This window comes from Mytilus californianus, unplaced genomic scaffold, assembly GCF_021869535.1.
Source record: "Mytilus californianus isolate M0D057914Y unplaced genomic scaffold, xbMytCali1.0.p SCAF_9, whole genome shotgun sequence".
NCBI lineage: Eukaryota > Metazoa > Mollusca > Bivalvia > Mytilida > Mytilidae > Mytilus > Mytilus californianus.
This window is the reverse complement of record NW_026262745.1, coordinates 79,782,789-79,800,307: the sequence shown is the minus strand read 5'-3', so window position 1 is coordinate 79,800,307 and position 17,519 is coordinate 79,782,789. Positions and strand designations below refer to the sequence as shown.

General features: G+C 31.2%; 1 protein-coding gene across 1 annotated transcript in view; it reads left to right on the top strand.

Moving 5' to 3' along the window:
- The window catches only part of LOC127716507 (CD109 antigen-like), a 59,952-nt gene extending 42,846 nt beyond the window's left edge, over positions 1-17,106 (top strand). Inside the window, exons 14-18 of the mRNA XM_052222751.1 lie at positions 14,187-14,304; positions 14,557-14,670; positions 15,665-15,766; positions 16,096-16,224; positions 16,973-17,106. Coding sequence (XP_052078711.1) covers positions 14,187-14,203 — 17 coding nt within the window. The 3' untranslated portion in view covers positions 14,204-14,304; positions 14,557-14,670; positions 15,665-15,766; positions 16,096-16,224; positions 16,973-17,106. The remainder of the gene's footprint in view (positions 1-14,186; positions 14,305-14,556; positions 14,671-15,664; positions 15,767-16,095; positions 16,225-16,972) is intronic.
- Positions 17,107-17,519: the final 413 nt, after the last annotated feature.

Below are 17,519 nucleotides of genomic sequence, written 5' to 3'. Positions count from 1 at the left end.
ATACATAGTTGACCAACAAATATCAGTTTCAGTCGATGTCAAAATTGTCTTTAATACATTGAAATACTTTAAAAGTTTAAAAATGAGAAGATCAATTTAAAGTTAATCACAATGAAATAACTATGTTTCGATGCAATGCGAAAGATGTATTAACAAAAGTTTTCTTCGTGAGCTATAATGTGATTTAGAAAAAAAGAATAAAACCAAGAATTGCAGCAATCAAAAGAAAGTTATTTAACAATTCTGAAATTTAAAACAAAAACATATCTAAAGTTCTTTTAATCCACAGCTATTCATATATGGGAAATGATGCGTCCTCAGTTTGCATTTGGGGGAGGTATGATGCAACCTACTCTTCCACCGTACATACCTGACAGAGGATCAAATTCAAATCTTAAAGAAGTTACAAAAATTAGGAAAAGCTTTCCCGAAACATGGCTTTGGACAAATAAAACAACTGGGTATTTTGCTTTGCTAGTTTAAGAACATTATCATTGTATACTCATCCTTTTTAAACAATGCACACTTATCGAGTTTAATATACTATTATAATTTATGCTTATTATCAAGCTAGTGCTAATAGCGGGAAATAAAGTTGGATCACTTGCATGAAAAACTGTTTTGTCTGCGTCCTACCAATTCAATGCATTTTTGATACTTTTTAATTTATGTTTAATAGAAGTAACGACTGAAGTTAGACTAATGCATGCATATTCTACTATTTCATAAAAATATACCTGTCTTTCCTTTATTAGAAAGTTTACATGATAATGTCGATACAAACTTTTCGGCTTACCACATATAGGTCAATGACATTTTTCAACATCACTCTTTGTTAACGACTTTAATACAACATATAAAATACGACTAAATCATATATCATTAACTTTTATTTCCTATTTGCTTGTATGGTGCACGCGTTTAATCAATGTCAAAGCTCCAAAATGAGCATTTCTAAAGTTTGTTAGATTTTAACAAAATGCCCTTTGCTGGTTCTAGTATGATAAGATTTTTCTAAACAAAATTATATTAATCATATATAACAGAATACAATAGATATAGTTCTAAATGGACCAAAAATTGCGAGTTGTATTGCTCATATTTACAAAGAAAAAATGCAATAGTTTATTAAAACCCAAAAACAAAATGGTCTAAAAACAAAATGTTTCTTGGTGACCAATATGCATTTGCCCAAAAAAGATTAAATTTATCGTTATTGATCATTGAAACTCTGTTCATCAACTAGGTCCCAATTTAGATGTAAGTTGAAAATGGGTTATAGGAAGCAAACAAAACGTAGTTGATAGGAACCATTTAATTACATTTGCCAGTCATTTCATTAACAACCTGTCTTGAAATAAAACTAGAAAATGTGGTGCTCAAGAAAAACGTAAAATGACTTCGTATGCAGACGAATTACGAGATCGATTTCACTTATCCAAGTTCTCAATGTTTTGTAAAACTTACAGTTTCTGCTCTTTGGTCGAGTTGTTGTCTCTTTGACACACTCCCCGTTTTTATTCTCTATTCTAGAGTCCAATTATAGTTATATTGGTCTATTGTTGTAATTCTTTGAATTATAAACACCTAAAAAAATAACAACTACTGATTTTATCGCTTCAATAATACAGAAGAATTATTCATAAAATAATATTTTCTTGACGAACATATACAATTGTATTCCGACAAACTTCTAATATCTAATATTGTTATCTCGTGTTAAACCAAAACTTCGCAAAACATTATTCTGGAAAGGTAATTGCGTTGAATTTTATTTTATATTTTTTCATTCGCAAGGACTTATTTATCAAGATAGGGAAACATCCATTCATAGTCATGTTTGAGTCCTGAAATACAACATGTACGAAGAATTGCTAAAATGTGATTTATTGGACTATTTGAAGGGTTAAACTGAAATTGTTGTGTGTTTTTGATATATTCATATTTCATAAACATGTTCTCGTCCTGAATATGAATATTAATTTGCCGCTGGACTTTAAACAGCCATCCATCGTCATCATCATCAATAGTTATAAAAAATCCATTACACAAATTAGTGTTTGAAAACAGTTATCGTTTCTTTTTTAAGTTATTTTATATAACAAATTATTGTCTTTTAAATTCCAGAAACAGTTAAGTTATTTTATGTTACAAATTATTGTCTGATAAATCCAAGAAACAGTATGATCGACAAACAACTTGTTTACCCATTTTGTCTGAGACGTGATTGGTGACAATTTTTTTCACTCAGATATTATTTATTGCTGTATTGAATTGATTTATATCTTTGATCGCGCATGTTAATCAGCATGCCTTTGCTCGATATAATGAGTAGCACATTTGCTGCTTCGACAGATAGATTCATTTCGATTAAATTTCAATAGATTCATACAAAGTAAAATACACAACTATATAACTTCTGAAGAACCTGGTATCAAACCCAGTTGTATTAAATTTGGTATTGACTGTGCTGTTGTTAAATCTTTTGTTTAATATTTTTCGTACTCTCTTAAATGTCTTTCTGTTGTATTCCATTCTGGACAGTCTTACTTATATTCATCTTAATATAATACCTGCTGAAACAAATGATACTTGAAGTTCTGGATTAGTTATTTCTTGTGTTGCAACAATTATCGAAAATTGTTGTGTAATGCCAAATATTCAAAAAAGCATTGTGTTGATTACTTTTGAACCTTTTTTATCCCTCAATTGAATGACAAACATGTTCTTAATTGTTTCCTACCGGATTTTTTTTTACTTCATTTTGATCGATTCATGTTTATTGCATTTTTGGGCTTATGTTTTTTTGTAAATAACATATTAAGTTAACACTATTTATATTTGCATGTAGTGACATAGTGACAGTATGCCAAAAGCCTTATAAATACGACAGATTATGTATTTAGATTTCATCTGCCTATTGAGTTTCTCACTTGGATCCAGAAATATTTTTCAGTGTATAGATCAGATAAGTTTTTAAAGAAAAAACTACTTTAACACTATACTGAATCCTTCTTTAGACAAAATGAGTCGTTCAAAATATACAATACCTGTCATATATATATGAGAAAATTAGAGGAATTTGTGTTGTGTGATATTTGGAGAGCATTAAATGTTTACTATAAATTATTCACTTTGCGTCAAAGAAACCGCCGAATACAATGCTACTTAGACTTTTGGTTTATCTCGAATTTCTTGCCAGGCAGTGTAAACAAAACAGCCATTATTCCATTCATAAAACGGATCATAGTCTTGTTAAATTGACACTGTCCGGCAAAAAATGTAGTTAGAAGGGTCCCGTTTTCCCGGAAACTAACTCAGGTTTACGGACAGATAACGATTATGTGAAAATAGTTAAAAATATTTTATCAGAATTGGATGATTAATATCACAATTTTAAATTTCAAATGGGATACTATAAAAAGTGAACTCAGATGTGCAATTTTTAAATATTCCAAGTACAAAAACCTGCAATTAAGGGAAAAGTTGTCAACAATTCAACAAGAGGATCTCTATTATACGATTACATGCCGAAGTTGTAATCGACATGGAACTTACGTCACAAGATAAAATACTGGTCAAAAGAAAAATTGATAAATATTCAGGTTATTATTATATTAAACTTTTTTAATTAAGATTTTATTTGTAAGCTTACAGAAGCTGAAAAAATTATATGCAAGGCAGATATTACAGAATCTGAGTGCGCTAAAGTTTTGAAATCATTTACAGCCGATTTCAAGGAGTGTGTAGCTAAAGGTAGAATCTTTGGTTAGCTTCCTTGCTAGCTCAACCATGAAATCATTATTAGGTAAGGCACATCCAGCCTTTGGGTGGAGTCAATAGTTAAGCAGAGAACCAATCAGAATTAAGTGACAGAATATAAATATTGTAAATCCTGTTTTACAAGTCAGTTTAAAAATAAGTTTTCAATCTAAATTTAAAATTTAGTGATAATTATAAGCTCATTCACAAGCATGCATGTCGTAGGTGTGTTTGATTTGCCAAAATGATGAAAAGTTAACTGAAAGCTGAAATTCCTTATTTTTTTCTTCTTCGTCAGACATTACAAATAATAATATATTTAGCTTGTCTGTTGAATTTGTTACATCAAGTTAATAAAATGTAGTTGGATATGATTGACAAGTGCTGACCGTATTCACTTTTACACATACACATATGTTTAAAATACACCCGGACAGGTAAAAAAGATTGGAAGGTGTCCAAAAGTACATATGACCTGATCATTCAATCTAGGTCAGATTAAAACTGAAGTTGAGACATAAAAATTGTTCTTCATGGCTGCATTATTTATCTAAAACTAATAAGTAAGGTAATGTTAACGGACCAAGTGGATGTTCATAAACTCCGCAATATTTTCAATTCCAGACTGCAGTTGTTTGCTGTTTTTTTTTTTTTCGTTGCATTTTTAACTAAATAAAAGGTCCACAAATGCAATGATATTAACAGTATCATATTTTTTTTCTTTTCTTTGTGAATATAAAAGATTTTAGTTCTAAAACTATGCACATATATGAAGAAAAGACACCAAGACCATAACAATGTTTTTTGCGTGCACCTAAAGACACTAATTAACTAAACTGCCTATTCACGGCGTAAATATTTAAAAAAAAAACGTTACTCCGCTTCTAATTTATTGTAATAAAAAGATTTTTTTTAATTCAATCAAAGACTAAGAAATGAAATTTTATTTGCAAAGTAGTCTAGGTAAACCTTTGTATGAAACATACATATATAATAAATAATAAACAGGCAATTGATATAAATGTTTTCATTGGATGATAAAATGGTGCTTTGCTCCTCCCAATCGTAAGGTAATAATCATTTCATGGTTGAGCTAGCAAGGAAGCTAACCAAAGATTCTACCTTTAGCTACACACTCGTTGGAATCGGCTGTAAAAATGATAATATCCCTGGTATAGATGGGATAACTGCTGCGTCCTATAATTTTTTCTTGATTTCCATAACAAAAGATACCAGAGGGACGGTCAAACTCATAGATCGAAAACAAACTGACAACGCCATGGCCAACAATAAAAATACAAACAGACAAATAATAGTACAGATGACACAACATAGAAAACTAAAGACTAAGCAACACGAAAATATGTTATAGAAAGGTATGAATATTCCTTTGAAACCGAAACCTTCTCAATTGATTGAAAACAGAAACAATTCTTGTTTCCTAAGAAATTTTAAAGACAGAACAGTCTTGTTGAACTGGCGTCCTCTTTAAATTTGTATAACGAATTATTAGCTGAAGTTATTGCGGAAAGAAGGAAACTATTTCTTTCAAAACTGATAGTTCTGGAGTAGGCAGGATATGTTGCTGGTAGATACCATTGTGAAAATCTACGACTCATTACTGATATGGAATTGTTCACTACATTAGAAAATTATCCAGGTCGGATATTATTAGTCGATTTTGAAAAGCGTTTGATACGCGTGAATGGAAATGAAAAAGCATTGGTTTGTTTTAATTTTGGCACCGAGTTCAGGAAATAGAGATAAAACTTGGTACTCAAATATATTTAGTATTGTAGCTGATAATGAATTTAGTTCTAATATATACATTCATATGATGAAAAAAATATAAGTTAAGTATCTTTATAATTGACAACGCTACGAATGCTAATAAATGTTTGAAATTTTCTTCCAAACATGTTAATTTATAAGCATGCAAGTAATAATGAAAGCTTCTTGGCTTTCTGAAAAAAAAGCATTTATGATAAACGGTCAGCTACATATGGGAGGTTTAGCTAGATGTACAACAGGTTTAGTCCATCATTTTCTTCAGAAAATGCCTGTAACAAGTCAGGAATATGACAGTCGTTTTGATTTCTCCCGATTTCTCCCGATGGTTAATATAGTCGAGCGTTTGATTTTGTCAGGTTTTATGGACTTCACCCTGTTTGAATTTACCTTCAAGTTTGATATTTTTGTTAAGAATTTTTTAATATAATACTTCATTAGTTTTTATATTTTTAAAAATCACAAAGTTGTAGCTATTTAAACACCAGTGTCCCAATGTTGCTATTGTACTACCATAATTCAACATAATAAATTTTAACAAAGGCCTTTTAGCTATCCAATCGGAGAAAATCATTTTTTATTGATACTGTTGGTCTTGATAATAATCCAACTTTACATGTAAGTAGTTTTTGCTCTGTGTTTATTGTTTTTGCTTCCACTTTTATCCATTTCTGTAGAAAGTGCCAAAATAAACAAATTACACTGGTCTTTTTTGGGGCCCTTTATAGCTTGCTGTTCAGTGTGAGCCAAGGCTCCGTGTTAAAGACGGTACTTTGACCTTTAATTGTTTACTTTTTACACATTGTGACTTGGATGGATAGTTGTCTCATTGGCACTCATACCACAATTTCTTATTTAAAGTTAGGAAAGAGTCTTGAGAACTTCACCGTATGTAATAAAACAAGATAAACTGTAATGATTAGCAAGGACCATAGGGACAATAAATATCTGTCAACAATAGATTTAAACTGTGTAACTGAGTTGACCGTATCAAGTGAAACTCATGTGTTTGTTTATTTCATCACCTTCTGAAGGACTAAGAAAAAGTGGACAGCAAAGTCGAGTAATGTTTTTAATTATCTGTAACATAAAATGCATATGAGTTTTAAATATCTAGGACATGCTATGCTTTACAATTTTCCAGATGTACAGGTTTGTCTGCACTCAATGTAAATTTTGTGGTGTAAGCACATCGAATTTAGTCAAAGGGTCCACATGAACCTTAAGGGCATACGAACAGTTTTGATCCCACGGTTGTTTGTTTGCGACAAAATTGCATGCATGCTATTTTTCACTTAGTCAATTGAAATATAGTTGTCTCATTGGCAATCATACCACATCTTCTTATTTTTATATGTAATAAAAAATATGCCTTCATGTGTTAAATTTTAGAGATAAATAGGGTCGAAATTTTAGACATTTACCAAAAAATACGGTTTCTTGGACATTTCTATACTTTGGACAAACATACTTAACTTTTTTGTTTCAAAAGATAAACACATACGAAACGAATGGTTTATTAACCAACATATATGCAATAGAATGCAACAACTAAGAGGTTAATTAAGAAATTTAAAAAAATGAAATATAAAATTAAATCAAGTGAACCACAGTATTTTTCATAGTTCATTTAATCAACAGATATTTCATTATGGAAATTACAGAGCACACTGTGGTCTTATAAACCTTTCCTACCTGACCTACGACCCGATCCAAATGTATGATTCATCGATGCATAATCATTCAGATACATAGTCTCTGGTTGATATTCGCAGTGTGTGAAGGTTTAAGATATAGTTTCTTTGGGTTTTTTCATCGACCTAAATGGGAAGGTAATTGATTTCGTTTGTTGCTTTTTTTTTTATTTGGGCGGGTCATGTTTTCGTTTAGACACATATGTTTTATCTAATATTCAACGATAATTTTAAACGTATACATCTTAGGCAGTGTTAATGGAAAAGACTGTTATTTACTAACCAAAATCCCAAAAACCAAAAACTATATTTCCATATGCAGATCTATGTAAGACTCAGATATTAATTAGGCTTTACGTTCAAGTTCATGATGTTTTGTGATAGGTTCAGATTCAGTTTTATAATATTTATACCTGTCTAGTGTCATATTAAATTGGGCGTAGATCAACTAGAAAAATTTAACAACTTCAGTATTTCTTGCTTCACTGATACAGAAGAATGATCCTTAATATAATCGTTTAATGGACGAACATACACATTAAAACGAATAAAAGATCAAAATCTGTTTTGCGCAGACATCTTTGGCATACCAAAGATGTCACTTAAATCTTCCAAACAATGTTAATTTCAAGACAAGCAAAAGTTAATTCAAATCCACTGAAATATAACATGTTTGTCGAATTACAAATATACAATTTATAGGATGACTGGTAGGGTTAAAAAAACTAATTCTTTTTCAAAAGTAATATCACGTCTACAATAAACGTTTTAGTGGCAAAAAATCATAACATACACATGAGCTACTTACTTTACAAAAAAACGTTAAAAATCAAGAAACTTTGATTCCGACTCACCAATGCAGCACTTACCTTAGATGAATTGGCTATACTGTTTAGGTCCTTTTTTGTCATAAAGCTTCTGACGTTTCAGAGTATCTATGCATCCCTAGTCTTCAAATGATTATGATTGTGCATTCTTGATGAATGTAAATTCAGAAAAGCGTTTCGGACACAAGTAAGAAAATATATAAAGTGGTTACTTTATTTACATAAGCTGAAGTTTAGAAGAAGGAATAAATTATCATTAAAGCTATTTTATATTAGATATTATTGCTTATAAAATTGAAGTAACAGTATGGTCGGCAAACAAGTTGGTCTATCAATTATGTCTCTTACATGATTGGCGACAAATGTTCTCTCTCGATTTAACCAATTTTGTTTTAGAATTTTACATCATAAAAAAAACGTACTCAATCACTATTTCTTAGAAAATATAACACTGAAAGAATTTTTTATCCAACGTTTGTTCTTTGGATTTTAAGTGAAGTTACTGTAAATGTGTGTTTGACGACGGTAAATGAAATACTACTGTATATAATATGTGTATGTAATTCTACTTGTTTATCGTTGAACTCCATATGCTACTTCTAGTATTCATGTACGCAAATTTGTCTTGGACCACTTTCAAGACACTTTTAAGAAATCAAAGTTTCCTGTTTGTATTTTTGTGCTTGTTGTGTTGCTTTCTCATTGATATTAAACCTACCAATGTTATGCAAACAAAGTATCAAGTGAGGGATTTTAATCCCTAGAAATATTAAAATTTTAGGGAAATTAAAGTACATGCCACACTTTGGTAACAATTATACAATACACCAAACTATTGCAATATCAAACAATTTTTTCGTACATTTTTATTGCTAGAATATTTCGGTTGCCCTACCTGTAGTGGTCTAATATTACCGAATATGGCATTCGGTGGAGGGGCAGGAGGAGGTGCAGGAGGAGGATTTATAACAGGCGGTCAGCAACAGCTTCAAAATGTAAAACGAACAAGATCCGTTTTTCCTGAAACATGGCTTTGGTCCAATAAAACCGTTGGGTATATAGTTCTATTTTAATGTGTATTTGCTTTACCAATTTGCTACCTTTAGCCTTAGTAACAAGAGATAAAATATTTCTATGCATAATTTCACACCTGCACAATTTTGTTCATTAAAATTAAATCCTACTGCATTTCAGACATGAGCATATATTAGTTGAATTGGTTGTTATTTTCATGACCATTTTTTGTTGTTGCTTGGATTAGAAGTGTGAATCGTTACAACCATCTCTAGTGTTTTTATACCAACTTTAAAACAAAGTTGTTTTGCTCTTTTAGTTTTAATAGTATTTTAATAGTATTTTATGCGAAAAGTGCAGTTTTACAGAAGCTAAACAAGAAAGTTTCTACATCGAGCCTTTCGCTGTTCACTACTTTTGCTTTTTTATCTATATTTCTCTCTTTTCAACGACCTTTGAGAAATTTACTGGTTCCTTAAAACTAACCGGATAGATTAACTTATTTTGTTTGAAAACGTAAATGATATACATGATATATGTTGTTTAAAGATAAAAGGTGAAATAAGGCTATTATGGCCACTTAATTTCAAAAATATTTACGCAGATAAAAATAAGAAAGCCCACGATGCATGCGAAAACACAACAAAACTACAACCTCAAGTTTGGACAATTAAAACTCCCACCAAAACCAGAGTCCATGGCAAGTTTTCATTTGAAATATCACATTCTATCTTCATGCAGCATCCGGGAAAATGATATAAACAGCTTTCCAAAACGGTATTATCTTGCTTTTTAAAGTTGTTAAATACACGAGGATGTTCTTCATGTTTTAAAAATAGTTGGTTTCCCGTTCTGTGATGGCATGAAATATGTCATTGGCATAAACACATTTAAATTTAGTGAACAACAGGTAAATAACCTTTTAATTCATTCGTCTATCTATTTACAAGAACCCCTTCCGCTAGACCTTCCGTTCCCTACTCATCAACGAGGAGATGAAAATGACATTTCGAGCAGGATAAGTCGGTGTTTTATTATACACAAGCACTAAGTCCTGGAATTATATACAGATAAAAAAAAGTAAAATCATTGCAAATCTGAAGAGTAAAAGTACCGATTTTACATGTCGAAATATACATGCTGAATATACAAGCTCATTTCTTTACGAAAATGAATTCGGTCAACTTCGTCATCCTACAATCTCGAAACTGGAATTTGTGAGTTGACTCAACTTTACAAACTTACTCATTTACTAAAGCGATCACTATTCAGTAAAATTAGGGAACAGAATGCTATTCATTCTTCAATATTCGCAATTTTGTTACATGCCTACCTTAGGCACTTACTGGATTTCTTATGATCACGCGATAAACTTATTAGTATTCAATATGAAAATATATAGTTTAGAATTATATATAATTATGTTCAAAAATAATAACCATCGACATATTTATCATAAATTATCTTTACATTTACCTGTGTTACCTGGCAAATGAATGCACGCAAACGTTAAAAAAAATTGAATCACTAAATGTACACAAATGTTATGCTCCCCAAAAAACGATCAATTAGAACTGCACTGTCAAACATTTTGCACTAACTGTTCAATGTTGATATGTGGAAATGACACTACAAATAAAAGTAGCGCTAATAAACAAGCTCTGATTATCTCACATGTATATATATATATATGTGTGAACCGCGATGGTACTTCGAACCGTTATGGTTACGCTGATGTGCGATGGTTTGACTCTGAAGTGCGTTTTTGATCACGCTGAAGTGCGATGGTGGCATTGTGACGCTATCTTGTTGATATATAAGGCCGATGTGCTACGGTGGTAACGTTGAAGTAAAGGAAATTTAACTTTCTGCAGCGAATTTGTTTGGAAATATACAGACGTTTTTTTAACGTACGATGGAGCATGACATTCTCTAAAAATATACGCGTCCGAAAACGAGAAACTCATGAGAGGAACCAAGTAAAGGAAAGATAAAGTGTAAACACAGAATTATGTTCACATGCAGAAAATCAAAGAGGTCGATCTCTCATTTGGTATGCAACTGTAACTAAGGATATAAATAGACATTAACGAATGCAAATTTACACACTAACCATAAAAAATTTACTTCTCATAGCCATCATGCGTAAGCCAATCAACGCATTTTATATTGACTTATACGATTTATAAGAGAATAACGAAGTGAAGGTTCTTGTTATGCGCTATTGAAAATAAAATGACATAAAGAAAAGTCATAAAGCGAGATCTTTTATCAAAAAGGAGAAACCTCCAATTATCCGATTATTATGACTACGCTTTCAACAAAACAGAAAAGCAGAGATAATTCTAGCCCTTCATCCCCGTCGATCCACATAATAGAACCTTCCTCTTGCATTAATTTATTAATTTGTGGTCGACCGGAATATATATGAATTATTAGCCACTGAATGTTAAGCAAGTAGCAATCAACCGACAAAGAAAATAGCAGGAAATGACAAATAACACATGTAACATATAAGTCTTGGTTAAAGTTAATATTTTTGTTCCAGTCGTATTTGTTCATCTCAATGCCCGAATTTTGATTTAATATAAACAGTAGTTAGTACATAACTAAGTGTTACCTCTGTACACAGTATAAAATTGTTTTGAAAAAAATCCAGGTCCTTCTAAACGTCATATATTTATATTTTTGACATAATGAGTCTTTTCGGGGTTAGAGTAAATGCGGTTTTTAAGATAATTTGCCGCAGTTACCTTCCTTCTCATACATTTTTCTCATATAAATTCTCCATTTATAATTTATGTTCAGTATTCGGACATTTGTTCCAGTTATAAAAATGCTTGTAATGAAAAATATATAATTCATATATTTGAGCACCTGAGATAACCCAAAGTTTTGTTGAACAGGGGTTTGTGTTGCTCTTGTTTAGTCCTTAGTGTTGTTCTTTGTGTGATTTTATTATTATGTCTTTCTTGTTTATACCGGTAACACTCTTGTCTATCCTTTGTCATGAAAAACGTATTTCAATTTCAAAATTTCACACTCGAGTTTCAGGATCAGAAAATTTACAGGACTGATGGTTAACTAATTTTGGTGGTGTCTTTGGATTAAATAAGAGTCAAATACCAATCCTCTATTGCTTAATGTCTAATCACTTGATATGATTTATAAACGTATTTGATAGTTACACGACAGGTTTCAAATATGGAGCAGGATCTGCTGAGTGACCGAGTGACCGAACAACACATTCATTCACGAATGCGAGTAGCACATGTGTTAAAATTCTGAGATTGAGATTGAAAGTTAGCACTCTGTGTTGTTCTTTCTAAATAAAGTAAACATAAAGACATTACGGAGACCCTTTTTCCCTGGTAGTTCTCGCTAAAGGACTTTTTGTCTCATGATCAACAATCCGATATTTTTAATTTGTAATTCAGTATGACAAATATGGTTTATCCGGACGAAAATGATAGAGAACTATACGTCTATAAATCCTAATCGAAATGAACAATAATGTTTGAAAGTGGTGTAAGCAATAAGAACAATTTTCTCGAATGCAATAATTCAATGTTGAATACAATTTAATCTTTATATCATTACAAAGCCATTGATGCAATTCACTTAGGTTTTCATTGATATTTTATTCCCCTTTACATTTTTATCTCCATTTGATCATATTGATTATATTGTTTATGGCTTTATCTATAATCCAGTTACATTTGCCTCTTTAAAGATATGTGTAGCATAAGTGTTCATAGATAGTTAAGTCTTTTTATTCTTATTTGTATCAACGGCCTTGCTGTTTTAATCCCATTGGAAAGGGTATCATTCTGTGTTTTCTTTTGTATGTTTGGTCCAGTGTAGAGCATGACAACCGACAGTATAAAATGAAACACAAAAGGAAATCCTTGCCGCAATATTTCAAAATAAAAGGAGGGTTAAGTTGAGCAGAAAAAAGGAAGTACGAAATTGAAACCAAATCTTTAATTTTAGGATACCATAAAGAATCTATTGTTTTATTGGTTGAAAATAAATGCATCAAATGCATTTACTGAAGTTCAACAATAATGTTTGTTTGCAAGAAATACTATGAATACGTTACCTGTATACTTGTATCCATTTATTTTGGTTTTGTTTTGCTCCTTTGATATGTCTCTTTGCGGAAATAATTTCAAATATTCACGGATCCAATTAACTAATTCTCATTTAACTTTTTTTACTCTAGCGCTGCTTATGAGTCTTATGTTAACAAAACGCGCCTGTGTAACACATTGTAAACCTTATCATCTTTGGTGAGAGTTATTCAACTGTGTCTAACGAATTATAGAAAAACAAAAACGGCATGGGAATATTTTGTCTTTCTATTTAAGAAATATTCATTCCAATCCGACATCATGGCTTCTTAATGGGTGGGTTGCCAGAATTTAACTTGGTGAATGGTTTAGGAGGAGCTGTAGCTCATTTACAACCTACTCCAAGCCCACACCATACTACCCAATTGAAAACCCCATCAAAAGTTAGAACTGTTTTCCCAGAAACGTGGTTATGGACGAATAAATCTACAGGGTAATATATGTTTGGTCCGGTAATTTTGATTTGATAGGATGTAAGTGCTTTACTGCTTATTAAAAAACAATTATTATGGTTAGAATTTTCATTAGCTCTCTTTGCTTACCTTTTCCTATATATTTATCGATCATTTGTGTTTGCTGAATTTGTGATTATTTTGCACTTGCACATGCATTTAGGAACAAAGTTCACAAAACATACGTCTAGTGTATATTTTAATAAACATGGTTTGTAAGCTAAGTAAAGGGACACAAAAACAAGATAGTATAAAAAAGGTGTTCTCTGTCTTTTTATTGTCAAGTATTCAAAGTCAAATGTTGCTAGATGCTCTGAATTGATAGTTATTTTTTTTTTAATTTTCAATGAAATTTTTCCTCGTAACAATATTTGATACTTCAAGCTAAAAAATAATTTCAGTTATATATTGTAAAAAATCATTTTTGAGTAAATGTAGTGAAATCAGTTAATTTTAATTGATACATTTGTCTACTTATTTATAATTTTTTAACACAGTAAATGTTTGCACTTGTAGATCTGATGGTCACGTGACAATATCAACAACAGTTCCAGACACTATAACATCTTGGATTGCTAGTGCATTCGCTGTCAATAAAGTATCTGGGCTTGGAATAGCTTCTACGTCAGCCAAGGTGATTTTAATAATACTAGTAGCAGTGAATTATTAAAGAAAAAAGCTGCTATGATAAAAGTGTTGTATCAACACAGACGTCCACCTTTGAAAAATACTATATTGAAGTTTGTAAAACGTTGATAGTCTCAAATGCAATTAATATAGCACATTTGTGATACGTTTTAATTGTCATGTACTATAGATAATTGCATATTGAGAATACAAAAGTATTAAATACAAATACGCAAAATGATTCGAAAATTTGTTTCAGATCGAAGCCTTCAAGCCATTCTTTGTCAGCCTTAATCTTCCATACTCTGTAGTACGAGGAGAACAAGTTGTGTTACAAGCCAATGTCTTCAACTACCTGACCAGTGATGCTGACGTAAGTTTAATACTCGGGATAGGTTGGCAGTACACAATAATACAATTTCAACTACCTGACCAGTGATGCTGACGTAAGTTTAATACTCGGGATAGGTTGGCAGTACACAATAATACAATTTCTTTATCTACGTGACCAGTGATACTGACGTAAGTTTAATACTCGGGATAGGTTGGCAGTACACAATAATACAATTTCTTTATCTACGTGACCAGTGATGCTGACGTAAGTTTAATACTCGGGATAGGTTGACAGTACACAATAATACAATTTCTTTATCTACGTGACCAGTGATGCTGACGTAAGTTTAATACTCGGGATAGGTTGGCAGTACACAATAATACAATTTCTTTAACTACCTGACCAGTGATGCTGACGTAAGTTTAATACTCGGGATAGGTTGGCAGTACACAATAATACAATTTCTTTATCTACGTGACCAATGATTCAGACGTAAGTTTAATACTCGGGATAGGTTGACAGTACACAATAATACAATTTCTTTAACTACCTGACCAGTGATGCTGACGTAAGTTTAATACTCAGGATAGGTTGGCAGTACACAATGATAAAACTATCGTTTAGTTTTTATTTTAATTCCTCACCATTAGTACTAAAAGTTTTATCTTTTAAATTGAGGAAAATGTTTCGATTTCGTTTTCAGATTTCAACACATAAGCCCCTGTTTGTTCGGAAAACACACGTACAATGAATTATATGAATCATATTGAGAATAATAGACAGGTGTGAAGGAAACATTTAACTATGCAAAATCTATTTCATGCATTATCGCTATGTCAAGTGATTTTAAAAACTTATCAAAGATAAACAACTCTATGTTCAAAAGATCTTTTATTCTCCATGTTTCATGTTTCGTTTCTACGGGTTTCTGCAATCTATGCATTGAAAACAAAATCCTGTGAAATTCTGTAAAACTACCGTCTTGCATATGCATTAAATATCTTTAGCATACATTTTGATTGATTATTTATAGGTGTTAGTGACACTGGAAAAGAATGATGATTTTAGAAGTATTGTTGTTGCCTCTGATGGTACAACGAGTTATGTATCCCAAACACAGACAGACAATGTCCACGTATGTATGTTCTAAATCACAGCGATGTTAAATACATTGAATATAATAAACTACTATAAACAGCTTCTGAAGTTTTAAAGAAATGTCTCTTAGAAGATGACGATGATGTAATGGGTAAATAACCTATAATGAAATAAAATCATGCCAAAATTTAGCACTTTTAATCTTTTAATTGGAAACGATTCTTATATTTCATATTTTATATTATTTGCCTTTTTCATCTTTTTTCCCTTTTTGTTGATGGTGTTGTCTGTAATTTTCTAACATAATATCACATAGTCTTTTTGTATCTTTTGGTGTTTCTGAAAGCTTCCTTTCTTTGCATACAGGTAAAGGCAGGTGAAGCCAAATCTGTGTATTTCCCGATTGTACCTGCTGAGTTAGGACAGATTTCTCTGACTGTTAAGGCTCAGTCAGTAATGGCAGCAGACGCAGTAAAACGGCAACTACTTGTAGAGGTATTGTACTTTAAATCTGTTTGTCAACGGCGGAATAAACCTATTGATTTTTATATAAGATCTATATGTTGTAACAGCAATCCATTGGTAGATCATTATATATGAATTCTGGTTTAAGTTTAAATTGTCACAGCGAATTTCGGATTTAAAATTTTCAACAGCAGCCTGTAATTCTTTGTACCCATAAGTATCTTTCAAATGAAAGACATTTGTTGTCGTAAATATTATAGATATATATCATAGTTTTAATTTCGAATGTTTTGGTTTTTTCAATTATAAAAATGAATGTCTTATTTCGTGTAAAAAAATCCCAGGGCAAACACTAAAAAGATAGATATAAATATACAGCTAAACTGCAATTGTAAAAACAGATGGACGAAACAGGAGATATTACATGTCTGTTGATTATGTGTCGTTAAGTTTTATTGATTTGCATATAACGCATTTATCCTTAAATAAAATTATGCATATTGATAGATGACTAAAGAATGTTGTATGATAATTTGAACGCAGATCTTTGACACTCAAAATGTTAATCTAGGTGTTAAATCTGGATTTATCAGGCGTCCTTCTTTCAAATAAGTGAAAAAATATTTTAAAACATAACAATTATTAGCAACTAATGAGTTTAGGAAATGATATTGAAATTTTTTTTTACATTTTAAATGCATTGTGAGTAGTATAAATATACCTTAAATAGCGATTACTAAGTTGCTATTGTTTTACAAATGTATATTTTTTATTTTAGCCTGAAGGTGTACCGAAAGAATATAATACCCCAATTCTTTTGAATTTTAACAAAGGTGCAACTGTACATGAGACTGTTCCAGTTTCTCTTCCACAATCAGTAGTAGCTGGATCACAGCATGTTAGAGTTTCAGTCATAGGCTAGTATTTTGTAACATATACCACATAAAAGAATGAAGTTTATTTAATCTTGTAAATGTTGACAAAATATATGTTTACAGTTTACATCAGGGATTTGCTGATTTTGTAATATTTCTGTTTTTTTTTTTTATATTTTCTCTTTTTTAGTATATCTACCTTCAAAATTTCTCTAAAAGGATACCTGGTCATTGTTTCTTGTCGTTTTGACTCGCATGGCCATACATTTGTACAATCCAAATGATACTTAGTATTTCCATGTTCGTACTGATAATTCTTTTTAGGTATATGTGTATTGTGATGGGTTTAAAGTTTCATTTTCATATGTAAGAACATTTTACAATATTTGCCTTATCATTTTATCTTTTGTTGACGTTTTTCACCAGCAAACACTACAACGATGTAGACAA